The sequence below is a fragment of the Artemia franciscana genome, unplaced genomic scaffold, assembly GCF_032884065.1.
Source record: "Artemia franciscana unplaced genomic scaffold, ASM3288406v1 Scaffold_712, whole genome shotgun sequence".
Lineage (NCBI taxonomy): Eukaryota > Metazoa > Arthropoda > Branchiopoda > Anostraca > Artemiidae > Artemia > Artemia franciscana.
The window spans coordinates 257047-276627 of NW_027067255.1; the positions used below are offsets into that span (position 1 = coordinate 257047).

General features: G+C 35.7%; 1 protein-coding gene across 1 annotated transcript in view; it reads right to left on the reverse strand.

The window, feature by feature from the left end:
- LOC136043550 (kinase D-interacting substrate of 220 kDa-like) overlaps positions 1–19581 on the reverse strand; it is an 86615-nt gene that overhangs the window by 50636 nt on the left and 16398 nt on the right. The window contains exons 5-9 of the mRNA XM_065728467.1: positions 18081–18575; positions 16204–16480; positions 11299–11463; positions 3704–3911; positions 875–1012 (exon numbers count right to left, since the gene is read on the reverse strand). Coding sequence (XP_065584539.1) covers positions 875–1012; positions 3704–3911; positions 11299–11463; positions 16204–16480; positions 18081–18575 — 1283 coding nt within the window. The remainder of the gene's footprint in view (positions 1–874; positions 1013–3703; positions 3912–11298; positions 11464–16203; positions 16481–18080; positions 18576–19581) is intronic.

Consider the following 19581-nt stretch of genomic DNA (forward strand, 5'->3'; position numbering starts at 1 on the left):
AAACACATTCTGTTCCAAGAACAGAAAATTCAGTGATTGTGGGAAAACACATTCTGTTCCAAGAACAGAAAATCCAGTGATTGTTGGAAAACACATTCTGTTCCAAGAACAAAAAATCCAGTGATTGTTGGAAAACATATTCTGTTCCAAGAACAGAAAATTCAGTGATTGTGGGAAAACAGATTCTCTTCCAAGAACAGAAAATTCAGTGATTTTCTGTTATGGGAAAAAGGATAAACAATTTATATACGAAATCTTAGTTTAGCAGTGATTCATGAGCAAAGTGATAAACTATGGGCAGTAACCTAACCTTTTTAAGAAATTTATCACCTAAATAGCTTCAGTGAGTTTACAACAATTTTTCCCTTTTCTTTCATGCGAATGAAGTTGAAGTTGAAGTTCACTGAACGAAATGAATTCTAGTTTCAAACTATGTATCAAAGTAAGTAAAAAATGACTACGCTAGCACAAAAGAACATATTAATCATTGTGATAGTATATTTGTATAATAAAACACCGACTTTTTTCTAGCTAAAAACTGTTATTAAGTTAAATAAACCATATGCACGTTAGAAAAAATACTTTTCCAAAAAATTTTCCTGAGGATCTCGAATTGTTTTCAATTGCTGCATCAACGTTCATGCGAAATAGCAGAAAATTAAAGAAGACAGCTGTTGGACACTTAGAATAAAAGCCAAAATTTGTCCAGTTAAAAATAGCTACTAAGCCAACTCAACCACATATGGTTTAGAAAAATTGTTTAGTTCTCCTACAATTTTTATGGAGTTCTCAGATGTCTCAAATTGCCCCTTCTTTGGACATACAAAACAAACGACAACAAATATTGAAAGGAGAAATTTCTTTGGAAACTTACTGTAAAGGCTTAGCATCTTTTTCACTTCTTGCATTCTCGTCAGGGGGATGACAGAAAAGAATCTTGTTTAGAAGAATAAATTTATATAGCCACAAATAAAACTGCGTGAACCGTACAGGTTTGTAATATGACCATTTTCTAAAAGAAAAACAAGTTTTAATTATTCCTGTAATATACATCGACGTCTAGAGGCCTAAGGAAAGTTCTTGAACTTGGTGGTACAGTGACATGGAGTGGCTTAGCACCCTTTTTATCCCAGTATTAATCCGTTTACATTACTGAAGAGACTGAGTTTTGCTCTCCATCCAAATTCCCTGTATCACCAATTTATACTGATTACTACGCTAAAAAAAATATCACAAATAGGAAGCATTTTTTATTTATTAGCCTTTTTTATTTGACTTCTATTATTATCTAAACTCTCTTCAAATGAACGGCAAAAGGGCATTATTTCAAACCTTTTTTTCTATTAAATGTTTTTGTTCGACATCAAGCTTGAATTATTGTGTAACCGCATTTGACTGAGATATATTAAGCAATAAATGAAAGATCTTTAAGTATATAATCTCTAATTATTCTGCGGACTGCAAACTCTTGCCGGAGGGATCACGACTCCTGGATTGACAAACAAAGAAATAAGCTAATCAAATTGAAAAGATGAAGATTCTTCATCGATGGGACACAGGGCGTCGAAATCGACGTTTCAGTCACTCGTTGTTTTTATAGGGACAAGTGGGAACCCTGTCACCTAGCCTTCCCAGAGCGGGGATCGATTCCTGGGTCCCCTATTGCACAACAGAACTCCATTCCACTGTGCTACCACAGGGCTGACAAGATTAAACCATTACAAAATTAATTCAAACAGAAGCTTAGGCACATCAATTAACTCACATCCAACTTCGATTATTCCATTCTCTTCGATCAAATCATGCTGAGACTGTGGACAAAATTTGAAACTTTAATATATTTAAGTATGGTGTCCATCCATATTGAAACGGATATAGGTGGACAATACGATTCCCACTATATATAATTATCAGCCAATTAACGTCCTGATATGATTAAGACCCAAGGGAAACATGGATTATATCTCATTTCTATTTGTTTAGTCTCGGAGGAAAGTTGTCCAAGCTATTCCAAGCAATAAACTCCTCAGCTGCCCAGCAAAAGCAATATTCTCGTGATTAATCTTTTTGTTGGATTGCAATTAATTCTACCAAGAGTATTTCTACAGACATTACCAAAGCCGTTTCTCACTCGAAAAAAAAAAACAGCAGAAGCCAAAGACTATATTTTAAGCAGCAACAGTTTAATTAAAACTATAATTCCCTCAACAATATAGACCGGTCATACTAAAGAGTAGCCCCCAATATGGTTCCATTGCTGGAAAGACAGCAAAGGATACGAATAAGAAAGACATCTCAATCATACTCTACAACAAGAAGATAGAGCAAAAAATAACAAAATAGATAAACAAAAAAGAGAAATCATGTGAAAATAAAAAAGGTATATCACCATGTTTGAACATTCCAAACTATATGACCTACAATTAAGGGGCTGAAATATGGTCTTAAAGAAGGAAAAAAGAACATTAAAAGTGAAAAGGATATTAGAATTGGTCAGAAACAAAAGAAAAAAACTACATCTAAGAGCCACGAGAAGATTGCCGTGGATCTACAATACAAAATTATTTCTTGTATATGTAGATGAGCATTTGCAACTACAAAATCAAGCATTGGAATGTTCTTTCTTTTAATTTTAGATCAGTTTTGAGGTAATCAAACAGTTCGTGGTAACGAGCTGTAAGTAAGGAGCAGCCCGGTGTTACGTGGGAGGACCTTTCCATGGAGTATTTTTCATGGGGGAAGAGAATTTTCCATGAAAGGGTGCCGGTTTTCCCAGCATTATTTAAAAAAGCGATTAGAAATTAAATTGAAAAAAAAACAAGTTTTCTAAACTGAAAGTAAGGAGCAACATTAAAACTTAAAGCGAACAGAAATTATTATGCATGTGAGGCCCCACCCCTCGTCAATACCTCGCTCTTTACGCTAAAATATTTCTAGTACTTTCAAAAGAGCTATTTATTCAAGTTAAACGGTATTTGTTATTCAGAGATCATTCTTATAGAATTGGAGCAAAATTCGAACTTTAGCGTAAAGAGCGATGTACTGACGAGGGGGAAAACGCCCTCATATACGTAATAATTTCTGTTCGTTTTAAGTTTTAATGTTGCTCCTTACTTTCAGTAGAGAAGACTTTTTTTTTTTTTTAAGACAGACTAGGATCTGATATTAGTGAATAAACATTGCTGGATCACAAAAATAAGACCAGCTATCGCGCACCTCTACTTGCCGACCTGAAGAGAGATTGTATCCCCGTTATACAACAATTTTTCGCTCCGTTCTATTTTTGAACAGGTCAAAATATTCGTGGCACAAATTAGAATACTTTTGGCACAAAGTAGTCGAGATGACACATATTGTCAGTTGGTGTAGAACTTTCATCTTTGGAAATGAGTTAAATATCCATTCTCTGATGTGGAATTAAATTTTTTTAGGAGGCATTCTCGGAATTATAGAAAGATATTTTTCCGTGGGCAGCGTCATTTTAAAATTGCTCGTAAATAGTTCTACTGCTCGTGAACAATCCAATAATTTTCTTTCTCGTAAATCCACACAAAATGTTAAAGTGAGAATTTCCATAGAATCATTGAACAAAACTTTAAGTGTGCGAAGGAAAACAACTTTCCCTATATATAGCTTCCAACTAAAATGAAACCCAAACAACACAAACTTTAAACCAAATAAATAGGAACTTAGGGGACCTTACCCTCCAGCATAAGCAGAGAGACTAAGAATCAAAGCCAAACTGACAACAAAGATGACAGAAGTAGATATAATGCCAGAAACAACGTTTTGAACAGCCAGACCTATAGTTAAGCCAATAACCATAGCCGTATTCAACAGAAGGAAAATTAACGAAACACTCATTCGAAAGGAAAGGTTGACACAGTCACTGCCAAAGTTCTGCAGCTCGTCTGAAAATATATTCATTTACTTTTTCACTTTGAAAATTAATCAATTGCACTAGATCTGACAAACAGAATTAATAAAATAACACCTTGAAGATACATTAAACATGAATACATTGATAAATGTTAAGGATTCTCAATTGTATAGCCATTTATTTCGCACAATTTTCGTTATGTTTACTTAGGAAAGGCAACAGATATTACAAATGTTATACAGCCTTTCAATTATGGAAATATTTCAGAAATAGCACTGCAAAGTCTCCAAGCCTATTAAAAAAGTAACTTAAAGCAATGACTTACATTGGAAGAATCGTAATAGCCTAGTTGAAATAGTGTGTATTAATAAATTTTTATTTAACTGTAACCTAAAATAAAGAAATGTTTCAGAAATAGTGCCGCAAAGTCCCAAAGCATATCAAAAAACTAGCATGCAACCATGATTTGTCTTGGAAGAATTGCAATAGCCTATTTGAAATAGTCTGTATTAATAAATTTTTAAGTAACTATATAAACCTCAGATTACTTGAAATGACGCGAAAATAAAGCTCCAAAAAATAATTTTACGAAAATTGTGTTCGAAATTAAAAAAAACTAAAATAAACAGGACAGAACATTGTAAGAGAGGAAAACTTTTTATTACAAAATAACGATATCCACTATAATTCACTGTATAGTATACATAAAACAAACAGACATATTACTACGCAAAGCGAACGAACATCTCTTTTGAAGCAAGAGACTCCGCCTGAAAATTTCTACCTCCCCCTCCCCCATGTCTCTCCTAGTCTTGTGACGTTGATTCCAACGCGTGGCTTTACCCAGGGTTTATTTCTGCTTAGTACAAGCACGATTCCATAACACCAAAAAGCTTTTAATTAAAAGAAAAATTATTAGAAACTTTTTTATTAGACAGAATAAAGTTTGGAGTTGAAAATAAATTTGAATCAGTGTTTCAGGTATATGATTACTTTGTCGTTTTTGCTGCTTTGTAAAACGGATAGCTGCAGAATTTAAAAACAAAAACATAAAACTTCATTTAATTGGACCTTCTCGTTATAACCTTGCAGATTTCTCCCAATGGGAGTAAGATAACCCACTATGTTAAGTTTGCCACATTCGTCTCATAGTATAATTCGTTCTTTTTTCTTTTTTTCTATTTTCATTCTTTTCTTTTTTCTCGTCATTCTTCCTAGATGAAATTGCTTTGCGTCTCTGGAATAGCAACTTGAATTATTTTCCAAACTGAAAAATTTAGTTAAACGCCATCTTTCTTTTCAAAAAATCAAGGCAGCAGAGTTAATCTAGGTTCCGCTTATTGTATTTTTTGCGGGGCTGAAGTATCATAGTAAACGTTTTAACACAGTAAATTGCAACAAGATCTACAGGTCTAGGATAAACAAGAAAAATAGAACGGTGATCTACTTAAACATTATTAGTGATACTCACCCATCCGTCAATTCAGACTAGCCCCTAGACCAATGAAGAAGGGCTTTTAGCTGTTGGAAAAAATTTTATTCGCCTCTTTTATCGGCATTGAGCCGTTTAAGCGTCAAACGTAAACTAAACAAAAATACAGGTAAATCTATAATTAAGCTAAGGTTGCCAACGATTAATTAATGCAATTTCTGTAACTTAAAACTTACCGATTTCATTTCGAAATTTGTTTTTTGCGTCTTCATTAAAAAAAACCTTTAATTCCCCGCGTTTTTGTAAATTGTTGCCCTCTGAACCTCTTGATATTATTATCAAGGGTTCTAGCTAGCTAGGAAGCAGACAACTGCTAAGGCCTCAACCATGCCTATTACATTTTTCCGACATCCCAACGCACGAGCAAACTTTAAAGCAAAACAAGAGCGAAAGGCTGTTTATTTGTTAACAAAATAATTGTTAAAAACGTTTAACTAAGCATGACCAAACACTCGAGTTTTACAACTTGGATAATTACAAATGTTGAAATAGTTTTTTTTTTTGTATTGCACTCTTTAGCTTGTTTTTCCGCCCTCCCAGCGAGCTGCCCGGGGCTCCAGCCCCACTTTCCGCGTCCTTAGATCTGGGTCTGCATTTCTGCAACCCCGAAACGGTATTAATTATATTAAATAAATCCTGAGCAAAGCAGAGAAATTAAAATTTATGATTCCTTTAAAAATACATTACTCAGAGAGCTAGTCTTAGGCTGGGATGGTAGCGTTATTATAAATAACCGATAAAGCTCTTGCTTCTTGTTGTACTCCAGTAAAACAGGTATTTCTAGCAATGAAAAATTAGAACCGGGAATACCCAAACTAGCTTTTAAATTACAGGAGATATAATAGAGCTGCTTACTATATCAACAAAAACGCCAAGATTTAACAATTTAACAACAGCCCACGGATCTAGAAGGGAATCATACACCTTTCTGGTATCACAGGTCCCAAGATGTGAAAATTATCCAGACTCAACAGCGTTTATCAATACACTTAACTTAAACCTTAGATCTGCCTGTATCACCAGAGGCACCCAGAGCATCAAGAAGGAGCCGCCAATCTTCCAGTATTTCGCTACTACCAGTATATCGTCTCACTGAGACTAAATTGAGGTTTTTAGGTTTCACATATCTGCTTGGCACATTCGGTGCATGGGTTTTTCTGGGTCTACCTCTGCGACATGCACCGATGGTTCCCAATTGAGCCAAGCATTCGATAGCCAATGATTATCCATACGTAGTAAGTACCAAAGGTATCTTCATGAATAAATTCTTATTACATTTGTCACAAGAGGTTGACACGTTCTGTCACGGATGGATTGGTTGATTATCCTTTGCTGCCGGTGGATGTTGAGAATTTCTCTAAGACACATGGTTTCGAAAGCAGGAACACTTCTCTCTCGTTCCTAGTTCGAGTGCCAGTTTTCAGCTGCGAAAAAGCAGAGCTAGCATGACGTTGACAACAAAGAGGCGCAATGTCAGCCGTAGAGAGAGGCTACTAGACCGCCAAACTTTCCGTAGTCTCTTGAAGGCTCCACTGGCTTAACCAGTTATTATGAGCACTCCTGTCGTGGTAGATCCTGTATTTTCAATTATGCTTCCTAGGTTTTCGAAACGGACGACTTGTTCTAACTATTGGCTTTCGCAAGCAATGCTCAGGGGTGACTCTATTGTGATCACGCATTTTATTTGTTCGATATGTATTTTTAGCCAACCTGGAAGCCACTCTCCCTCACTTGGTCTAAGAGTTTTCGAAGTCGTTGCTTGCGCTATTCTAGTACGGCTATATCGCCAGAGATGTCTTTATCACTAAGGCGTATGTGAGGATTCAAGTGGATGCCGCCTATGCTTTGCATTATAAAATCAATATTTTTCAGTACACTAAGCAAACTTTTCAACACATGGTAGGAAATAAACTTAGGTTGAAATTCGAACTGGAACAGGGGCAAATATAACGTCTATTTTAAATTGCCAACTATTAACAACTCAAATAGTTTCGAAGGTCAGTATGATGTGCGTTATGAATCAGACTTTCAATAAATTGGAGATATAATAAAGACACAACATGCATCAGGAATGATATCAACGCCAAAATCCTATATCGTGTTTCATACAAAAACAAAAAATGATTGGCGGGTTTTTCCTAACGAAATTATAAATACAGAGCACATACACCATCATGACCTTTGCACTTGTTCTTCTGAAGCTCTTGAATTGCGGAACATATATCTTTCGAACTGACAACAAACACACTATGTGCAGGCCTATCAAGCTTTTCTAGCATTTTACTTTCAGAATTATCAGAAACACTGGTATTATGGCATTTAAACTGATTTCAGAAATAAAAGCATCACTCTTTTTTATCAATTGGGTGTTTGGCCTAGCGTGACCTTTTTAGTAAAATTTTCACAACTTATTCAGGTATTTTGCAATCATTTCAGCCTTAGCTATCTTCAGGTTAAACCTATGTACTTTCACAGCCTTTTCAAAGTTCTATTTTGTGAAAAGATGCGTATTGAAACAGCACCATTTTTCGGTCTACCACAGTCATTCCACATACGTAATCATAGATTGGACGACTGACAAACTGCTTTAAGATTAGCATTTTGCAACCAACCATAAACTGGAGACATCTTTAAATTTGATTCTGGGCAATGACACCTTTTCAGCTTGCCTTAGTGCATACATTATTTGTACACAGTAAAATTTGAAGTGACATATACCACAGATTCAGCGACTCCAGGTGACTTGAGCAAATGATATGAAAAAGATATTTTATCAAGTATAAAATCCCATTCTTGTTGGTAAAACGCTTGTCCATGTCCTCCCAATATTCTACGATCTTCCATGTTTACTCATTTCTTCGGCTAATACTTAGCAACGGACCTTTTAAATATAACATCAGATATAGCAGTACATGGCTACTATAATTACCGTCTCAACCAACCTTAACTATTGAGTCAGTCGGATTTAAAAACAAAGCATGAAGTATATTTGGTTTACTTTCGGAATGTGAAATGAATGAGTAGTCTTTTTATTTGGGAAGGACAATGTATTTGCCTGGTAGGATGGTGCAGAAAGTTTCAGCTCTCTTACAAGAGGCCTAGAGAAACCAATCGAGTTAAAAATCCATTATGTAACGGGAAATTACATTGAGTTAAAGACCCAATCAAACAGCACTATTCATTCATTTCTTATACTTTTCTAAGTTTTACAACTTTCCAAGGTACTATATTCAATTTTCTTTCAAATTCATCGTCTTTGTAATTAGAAGGTAGGTACAATCCAGAGCAACCAACTCACCAGTTAAAACAGCATGATATTTCCAGTAGGTTCAGGCTACCCCTAGTAAACGTGGCGATACTGCCACTGTGTCTTCCTTTCTTTCACAGCCGTTTTAATGGTGATACATGCGCTTTAATATTTTCAGTAAATGCTAAGAAACCGAATTTCTCCTCTGTTAAAAGATGGATTTGAATGAAAACAATTTGGTTGTTGCCACACAGCACTTCCTGGATTGGTAGTTTATCTAGGACTCCTCCTTTGATCTTCCATTATACAACGGAAAATTTTTCACTTATATCTGGTTTCTCATTCACTTTTTCCGGACAGGCGTCAAGATAGCAGGTGTGGCTTTCCAGCAAATCTTACAAAATACACAGTTCATTTTTAGTTTGCGTGGTTGTGCTTCGGAGCTCGAGTAATCGGTAGCCACGCAGTTAGAACATACTTCCCTATTCCAACAGATAGTGGCTAGGTGGTCATTATCATGGCGGCGGTAACACCAGCGAGGCGATACTGGAATTCTTAAATGCGTACACACCCAAACCAAGTTTTGCCGGGTCTTTCATAGCTTTATGCAGGGCATCATTTGAGAGAATACAATTTATACAAGGGGGTTTCCCAGCTGGTCAGCCATTTCATGGTTTGGGATTAGACTAACACTGCTCGGTGTGTCATAGTCAATCAGAACGAGACACAGAGCCCCGACGATTATTCATCGATTTAACTAAGGTTTGAAGCGAGCTGTTGCTGGTTTTCATAGCAATTGCTATTTTCTGTCGATTCCTTTGATTGAACAGCTACTTTCTACTCGTCAACATCATCGCTCAAAGTACCCCAATTGGAGACAATGAAATCTTCACGAGCTACAGGAGTGACAATTATTACGGGGTATTTTTCACAATAAAAGAATAAGGTAGGAGCGAAATCTTCTGAACCACCTCTTGAACTTTAGATCCAGACTAGGAAAGAGGCCCTTATTTATGTTTTTTTCAGTTAAGTTGTCAAGGTTCCAGCGTATATAATGCATATAAAATGTGATGTAAGCAACAACTGCGCCTGAACATCCACAAGGACCTCTTAGGGCTCGTAAATTCCAAACTTGGCTAAAACTTTTATTTTTCTCAAATCGCCACAGAACTTTCACCATGCAAGTGACGGACATAAACCCTTGAGGAAATCCTCAGCCTTTCACCATATCCAGCATTTTCATATAAGCTCCACGTTATCTTTTTCACCTCAATTATACTATCACGAACAAGAATTCCACAGCTCCGTTAGAAAACATCTTCACATCAATACTCATCAGTTCTATCTGTTCGATCAGTTCAATACTCGTCAACACTACTCAATTCTATCTTCACGTCAATATTCATCGAACGAGATATTAAGTTAAAAATCAGTTTCAATACAAGTTCCTTATGATCTTTCATTTTATTGTCTTTTTTTTTTTTTTTTTTTTTTTTTTTTTTTTTTTTTTTTTTTTTTTTTTAACCAATCAACACCCGTAACCAAAAGTCCAATAGGAGCCGGAAAGTCAACTTCAGTTTACACAGAATTATTCCACTGCACGATTAATGGGTTTTCACGAGGAACAAGTTTACTGTTGGGGCGCTGAATGAATATGCGACTGGAAGGTACAAAGGCTTGAAGATGCCTTAAATGGTAATAAACAAAGCAAGAATCCAATTAGCAAGGGAAGTGTCACCCCCGTTCACTTAATCCCCATATTTGCTAACCACGTATTCAGGTTTACCAATCGGGAGCCGTCCATCTTTAAAGTATTTTTGTTTCAATCGTGATCTTGATCTTGAGCCTTTCAGCTACGTATGCGTCACACGTACTGTCTATGGTATTATCCATGCTTATTCGAATAACTGATTCTCGGATGAAGCCGAATAACCAATTCTATAAACACAGAAACAAAACCAAGGTGTAGGGTAATCGAAAACATATTTCGCCAATACGGGATCAAAAGTTTCGGGACAGTTTTGAACTTTAAGAGCTTCGCCAGGTGAATTTGGGCATTTAGCTGATCGTTCCCAGAATTGTTGATGAGTGCGGCCAATATAAAATTTCCCAAAGAGAAAGACTAAATCGTTTAAATAGCCAACTTCTCTACATTTTTATGAGCGCTATATTCCCAATAATTCAAAATATACGATAAAACAAATTAATTCAAAGGAAGTCACGTTTCAACAAAATTTCGTTTTCAAGTTTTACTCAGAACCAAAATTTGGAATAAAAAAGCATCTAGGCCTACACTTCTTAAGCTATTATCATGACTAGCTGCAACTTCCACCCGTCACTTTTCTATTGCGTTACGATGAGCTTGACTGGGTAACCATTGAAAAACAATGTATCAATCAAGTAAATTAATATGGCCTGGAATAGAAATTCTAAGAAACCTATCCACGAAAGAAACTACAGTCCATTTTTTACTTATATTGGACAGCATAACAAAAATTCAAATATTTATCGTTACGAATAGGTTTTCTCTATCACTTAATTGATCAAAAAATCAATGAACTGTTTTCTTAATGTTTAATAAATGTGTCAAAAAAAATACCTAGAAAATTTCTTATGTCAATCCAAACATTACCAAGAAAATTCTATAATAAAAAACTTATAGTTATGTTTATTGGCTACCTTTCAGCTTGCCGATGAGAAAAGACTTTCCAGATCCCCACTTAGCAAACAGACCGATTGTCAACGGCAACGCTGTCCCAGGATCAATTAGAATATCAGCCAAAGCACTGCCATACAAACCATAGCCAAGGGAGTTTTCAGAATCATGACTGCTAAACAAACGCCCTGAAATAATAAAGCATGTTATCGATCAGTCTATGACAAAGAAAATACAGTCATAACCAAAATAAGTAGCATACTTAATGTATTTTGTTTTTTTAATTTGCAAGATGGTTTGAGCAGTAGCGACTCCAGTTTGGCAAATACTACATACAATCATTTTAGTTCGTATCTGATTCAGTTTCAGTTCGAATCATTTCAGTTCGTATCTGAGCTGGAGGCACTGAATCATTTTTTATCTCAATCGTTGCTAAGCTATATATTGGTTCTCACCTGACTTAAATATTTAACTAACAAATATCTAACACCCAGTGTTTCCAGTTCTTGTGATTTAAAATCAGATCTGCTCTATTCCACAACATCTGGGTTTCTGGCTTTTATTCTTGTAATCTAGGTTTTCCATCCATTTCCTTATCCGAGGGAAAAATTTATTATTTCTGCAAATTCTTAACAAAAACATTCTAACTTCAGATCAACATAATATCACATTTCAACGTCAAACGTAAATTATTCTAACTTTACCAAATTCCATTTAATTCTTGAACTCTAAAAGCTCAATTTAATAATTGCTAAGAATTTCATTATGTTTTGTCAGTTACAAAACTGGCAAGTTTGCATGATAATTTTCCAATAGAAATTAGTAATACCTAAGAATATCTGCTCCCTTGGTAAAAAGGACGAATAAACAGTAGTATAATCAAGCTTTGGAGTCGAGATAAGTTATGACAACAAACCCAACTGCACCCCAGACAGAATCTATGTTGGGTTTTCTACAAGAGAAACTTCTTTGAATCTACTGTCGTATAAGTCCTGGTTCTAAACTAGGAAGCTAACTCTTACTCCCCCCTAAGTATGGTAAGATTTCTCGAATCCCTTCTGAAAGACATCTGGATGAAAAGGGAATAGGATTCTACTTCCCTCCTCCCCCATTAAGGTTGAATCAGTCCTTAACTTCAACAACGCTGTAACTGAAAATACAGTTTTCAGTTCAAATGCAATGAAAGGAAATGGGTAAATAACACACAGGGATTTAACAACTACATATATTGATTGCATTTCAAAATGCATTCTCTAGTCAAGGCAAGCATTAGTTAAAAGTTACCGTAAAGAGTAGAGGGTTGAGGAAGACCTAATAAATTTATAATGAATTCAAGATATAATCAAGTAATAGTAAAAACAAGAAGTAAAAGGAACCATACAAAAGGCAACTGTTGGGCCTCGACTTGCGAGGAAGCCAAAAACAATAAACAAATAAGAATTAATTGATATTATGATAACAAAGCAAAGAGAATCGATAGCCAATTTTTTTTAAAGCCATGCGTCTGGATTTGGTAAGATTAACTAAAAGCAGCAGGTAAATTTCAAGCTCTTAAATTTGATTGATCAACGTTTATTTTTATTATTTTTTGTCTGTTTGCTCATGTCAGGGTTACTTTCCATTTACCGCTTGCACTTTTTTTTACTTTTTTTTGCGCATGTTAAAGATTTAAATTTCTATTTTCGTCACACCCAATAATTAAGAGCTGATCTCTCCGTTGGGGACGTTTATTTTGGTTACTATGTCGCACTGTATTGATTTAAGTATAAATTCATTGAATCATTCATTTAATGTTTCTGTGAAGGTATCATTTTAATGACCTGACATTGTGGATTGTTGACTTTAATCATAGGCGGCGCAATAGCGCTGCGTAAGTAAAGAGCGATGTGGGCACAATGTATTATTTTTTTTTCTTTTAGACCAGGGCACTTGGAATCGAAAGAGTTGTCGTAGATACTTCGAAAAGGGCTCATTTCATTGGAAATTGAAAGGACTTGTGCTCTTTTTAATAGTCGAAAGTGGTTGGAGGGCAACTAATACCCCTTCCACGCCCACCATTTCCCCAAACACATCCAATCGAAATTTTGAGATAGCCATTTTGTTCAAAGTAGTTGAAATACCCGGAAATTACGTCTTTGAGGATGAACCCCCCCCCCACCCCAGAGCCGTCAGGGCAAGGGTTTTAAGTTATAACCTGGAGGCATATAAGGTATATATAAAAACGGTGGTCGTAAAAACTGCAATGGGCTCATTGGATTGGAAATCAGGTGTCTAGTGCCCTTTTTAAGATTAGGAGTGATCAGGGGGTGGATACCCTAACACCTCGTATTTTCCCGAAATGAATCTGATAGAAATTTTGAGATGTCCGTTTGTTGTCGTAGAAACTTCAAAAAGAGTTTCAATTGGAAATTGAAAAGGCTAGTGCTCTTTTTAATAGTCGAAAGTGATTGGAGGACAAGTAATCTCCCTCCAACAACCACCATTTCCTCAAACACGTCCAATCAAATTTTGAGATAGCCATTTTGTTCAACGTAGTTCAAAGGTTCAGAAATTATGTATTTGAAGACAAAATACCCCCACAGCCCTCACGGCTAAGGTTATAAATTATACCCTGGGGTATTTAAGGTTTATATAGAAAAGTTGATCGTATAAACTTCTGAAGGGGCTCATCGGATTGCTTATCAAAAGTTTTAGTGGCCTTTTTGAGATTCAGTGTGATCGAAGAGTGGATACCCCCCCCCCCCACACACACACACCTCGTATTTTCCCGAAATGCACCTGATAGAGATTTTGAGATGGCCATTTGTTGTCGAAAAAAACTTCGAAAAAGGCTCATTTGAATGAAAATTGAAAGGGCTAGTACCCTTTTTAATAGTCAAAAGTGATTGGAGGGCAACAAACCTCCCTCCCACGCCCACCATTTCCCCAAACACATCCAACCAAAATTTTGAGAAAGCCATTTTGTTCAACGTTAATTGGACGGTCTTTAAATTATGTCTTTGAGGATGACAAACCCCCCACAACCCTCAGGGCAAGGGTTTTAAGTTATGCCCTTGCGGTATATAAGGTATATATAGAAAGGGTGATCATTAATACTATGGAATGGGCTCATCGGATGGAAAATCAGATATTTATTGCCTTTTTTTAAGATTAGGAGCGGTAAGAGGGTGGATACCCCCGAACCTCGTATATTCCCGAAACAAATCTAATAGAAACTTTGAGATGGCCGTTTGTTGTCGTAGAAACTTCGAAAAGAGCTCATTCAATTGGAAATTGAAAGGGCTAGTGCTCTTTTTAATAAGTGAGTGATTGAAGGACAACTAATCCCCTCCAACGCCCACCGTTTCCTCAAACACATCCAATCAAAATTTTGAGAAAGCCATCTTGTTCAACGTAGTTGAAGTGTCCGGAAATTATGTCTTTGAGGGTGACATACGCCTAGAGCCCTCAGGGCAAGGGTTGTAAGTTATGCCCTGGCGGCTTATAAGGTATATACAGAAAGGGTGATCGTACAAACTTCAGAGGGGGCACGTTGGATTGGTAATCAGAAGTTCTAGTGACCTTTTTAAGATTCAGAGTGATCAGAGGGAGGATACTCTTCCCCCCATTACCCATATTTTTCCCGAAATGCATCAGACAGAAATTTTAAGGTGGCCATTTGTTGTCTTAGAGACTTCGAAAGAGCTCATTTGATTGAAAATTGAAAGGGCTAGTGTCCTTTTTAATAGTCAAAAGTGATGGAGGGCAAGTGATCCCCCTCCCACGCCCACCATTTCCCCAAACATGTCCAATCCACATTTTTGGATATCGATTTTGTTCAACGTAATTGAAGGGTCCAGAAATTGTATCTTTGAGGACGACAACTTCCCCAGGGCCCTCAGGGCAAGAGTGGTAAGCTACTCCCTGGGGTATATAGGGTATCTTTAGAAAGGGTGATCGTATAGACTACGGATGAGGCTCTTTGGATTGGTAATAAGAATTTCTGATGCCTTTTTTAAGATTCGGAGTAATCGGAGGGTGGATGAAACCCACCCCTAAAACCTTGTATTTTCCCGTAATGCATCAGACAGAAATTTTGAGATGGTCATTTGTTGTCATAGAAACTTCGAAAAAGGCTCGTTCGATTGGAAACTGAAAGGGCTAGTGCCCTTTTTATTATTCAAAAGTGATTGGAGGGTGACAAGCCCCCTCCACCCACCCCACGCCTATCAATTCCCCCAAAAAACTTCTGATAAAAATTTTTAGATAGCCATTTGTTCAGTGTAGTTGAAAGGTCTACCATTCAACTACAATGGTATGGTCTCCCATACCTTCTTAGGACCAGAAAATAATTTGTACTTTACTGAAAAAAATGGCTGTGGATTGTCAGTTTAGTATACATATACTGATATATATATGAGGTATAATAATTTTTAATATATTAAAGTAATTTTGCGTTTTACTGAAAACAAAATACTATTGAAATGTTTCCATCTTCCATACTTCCTTAAATAAAAACTTATTAAAAACTTAACAAAGAAATATCAGTATATGTCAATTTAACTGACAATCCACGGTCATCTGTTCTTTTTTTTTCTTTTTTTTCAGTAGAATGCAAATTGTGTTCTGGTCTTGAGAAGGTTATCATCCCTACTCATGTTAATTTTTGCTCGTTTTGAGTTTGACTCGGCTATTTATTGTAATTTTTCGTTCGTTTTGAGTTTTATTTATTTATTGATAGTGATTCGTGGTAGCTTTACGTTTGGAAGATTATTTGCCTTCATTTTTGCTCATTCACAGTGGGCCTTTTATGATGCTTCGGGCAAGACAAAACACATTATGAAAGAAGCTGAAAGAACGATAACAAATTAATAATATTACAATACATAGCACAATAAGATTCACTTTTTAAGCAGATATTAAAAAATTAAATATCCTAATCATCTTACTCGACCCAGAAATCATCGTCAGTATAGGCTTCTCATGCGAGTGGTCAATGTTGTATGGTGTTTCTCCGGCTTTATTTGGCTTATAGAGGAGCTTTGAGTTCTTGATGTCTTTAAGGATGAGTTCTGTAATTGGTCGATTTCGAACTCGCATAGCAATATGAAGCGCCGTATCTCCATGATGATCTGTTGCACTAACTTTAGCCCTTTTCTCAAGGAGAATTTGAACAGAATCAACATTACGAGCCTTTACAGCACACAGCAGAGGCGTATCCCCATCCTGTAAAATTTATATGCAAGTTGATCTTCAATCACATTACCTAGACCTGAAGACCAAAACAAATATAAAAGTAAGGGTACTTGTCTATTGAACGGAACACACTCAAGAATTAAACGGAACACACTCAAGAATTAAACTGACAAAAACCGGTTTGCCTCTCTGGAATCGGTTATGATTTGCTTATTTTGAGTTAGAAAACTACGATGTAGGTATATTTTAATTAAATTTTTAATATTGGGGTGGCTAGGGGTTATGTTAAGTTAGATATTTAATACAATACGTTCAACGCGTACTGCTTTAGATAATTCTTTGTCATAGTTTCCATAATTTAGTTTCTAAAGTATTATATTATCGTCAAGTTTTGGTACATTTCATTAGGATTAACTTAACTTCACTTCTTGGGTTTGTTTCCGTTTAACAAACAAATACCAAATGAAGTAATATCTCCAAACATGTTCTAACCACTACACATAAATACTTTAAACTTCCAATTCCCTTTTTTTTCTTTTTTTCAATTCAATATTTCAGCTTAAAATGACAGAAAATATGTAAAGAATGTAATTGAAAGTTACAGCAAGCAATTAAGAGCAAGTACGTTTGAGATCAAATAATGAAAAACTTTATGAGTAAAGATCTGTTTAAAACTTCTTTTCCCATGCTTTTTTGTTTCTATTATTAGGATCCATTGCAATACGAACTGAGCACTATCCCAAAAGGTGTTCTAACACTGTAGTAATAGAATTTTCTATTACATTTTGGCAAAGCTCGAATAAAACGAAACGATAATTCAAATCAATCTTAGTGGGAAATGGTGACAAACTGACATGATACTAATTCTTTACCCCTCAAACTAGACCTCCAAAGCAAAAAGGATGCAAAAAGACTCAGCAAAAGTAAAAGTAAAAATATAACAAAGTGGAAATGTCCCAATGTAGGCTCTATTTTATAATGAATTCATACCTGCAGAGACCTATTTTTCCGGCCCATAAAATAATTTTTGTAGAAATCAAATCACTGCAATAGCAACTGCACATATTATTTTTTTCTTTTCTTTGGATTTCCGTTGAGGGTTCAAAAATCATAAAAATTATCTTTGTTAGGCCTTGTTTTCTAAAATAGAAGGAAGGTCCAATAAACCAATATCGGTAAGATTACACCTCAACACCCTTCCCCCTTTTCGGTACATGGGTATGAACGTTGATTGTTTATTTTGTTATCTACAATATTTTTTTCATTATCTAATTTACCTACTTTGTTTGTCTATACATAGCCTACTTTAGTTAATTATGCATCATAATTCACCAGAGGCTTAGATCACCAGATCACCAGATTTTTAGATCAACAGAGGCTTACAAAATTTGAAACAAGAAAAGAATGTCTTTCAAAATAAAAACAAATGTAGGAAAGCTCTTGTCAAAAAATAAAATAAAAAAAACACTATTTCGTGAAAAAAAATCAAGGGAAAAAATAACTTTTTTGCAGAAATGAAACAGTAGCTCATATTATTATTTGATCTCCTCAGTAGACTTATTGAATTATAATTTGATTAATGGAATCAAATGCTGAGTATATATAAACAAATAAGTAAAGAAAAACTTACGTCTGAGAAAATTTCCAAACTGGGGCTAACATTCAAAAGTAATTTCAGAATTGCTATGTGATTCCTAGCAATTGCCCAATGAACTGCTGTTTTCCCATTTTTTCCCTGAGCATCTACATCAGCATGCTTCTTAAGCAGCTTCTCAACAATCTGTCGGTGTCCACTTTTAACAGCATGGATAAGTATAGTATCGTTATACCGATCATGACAATTGACAGTAGCACCAGCATCTAGAAGCAGCTGACATATTTCAATATATCCCTTTTTGCATGCTATTGTAAGGGGCGTGTGTCCATCGGCATCCATTACAGACAGGTTAGGTTTCTTCTCCAGTATCTTTTTAACGACACTTCGATAATTTCCTTCAACAGAAACCAGTAGAGGGGTCCAAGACTTCATTCCGACAACCTCTATTTTTGCTCCAAATTTGAGCAGGAGTTCGACAATTTCAAGATTCCCTTTTCGTGCTGCCCAGATAAGTGGAGTGTTGCCATGCTAAAATTAAACAGGGGAATAGAAAAACTGTTAGGGGGATAACAAAACTGCTAAAGAGAGTTGAAAAACTGTCTTTTCACTATTGAGGGCAAAAACGAAGAATTAAAAACGCTGTAACATATCTATGAAAATAAATGTTCTGCAGTGTAAGAAGCGATGAGGCGTGTTGCTACAAGATGGCTAGCAAAATATAACAGATCAAATTTCCACAAAATAATACCTATGTACTTTGGGTCATTTAACTTGTAAAGGCCTTTGCGATTCTGTATAAAAAAAATTCAAAAACTATATTTCACGCATCAACAAAAGATTCTCATCTTAAAATTTTGCGATCTCTTTTCACCGTGCATTCTCAAAGGTAAAATGTAAGGAGTGTGCCCCAGTTCCCAAGATGTAGCTTATCAGGGTGAACGACACCAAATAAACTGGCTAAATACTAAACTTGCTACAGCCAATACAAATATGTCGAAACATTTTAGTTACTTCCAGCTGCATACCCCTAGACCGTATCTTTAAATTAAATTTAAAAAAAACTAGTTTTTTTTAATGAAAGTAAGGAGCAACATTAAAACTTGAAACGAACAGAAATTACTCCGTATATGAAAAGGGCTTTTCCTAAATATATGAAAGGGGCTTTACGCTAAAGTTTGACTCTTTCTCTTAACTCTATTTTTAAAAAGGTAAGAAACTTTAGCGTAAAGAGGGGGGGGGCTTGAGGAGGAAAAGCTCCTTCCATATACGGAGTAATTTCTGTTCGTTTTAAGTTTTAATGTTGCTCCTTACTTTAATTAAAAAAAACTTGTTTTTTTATTCAATTTCTGGACGTTTTTGAATTAATGTATGTTTTGATCTTGGCTCTCCGCACATAAATGATTAAAACGAAATTTGCATATTAATTAATTGCAATTAATCGGATGATTTTGAGAAAAAGGAGCGAGGGAGGAGGCCTAGTTGCCCTCCAATTTTTGGATTACTTAAAAAAGCAACAAGAACCTTTAATTTTTTA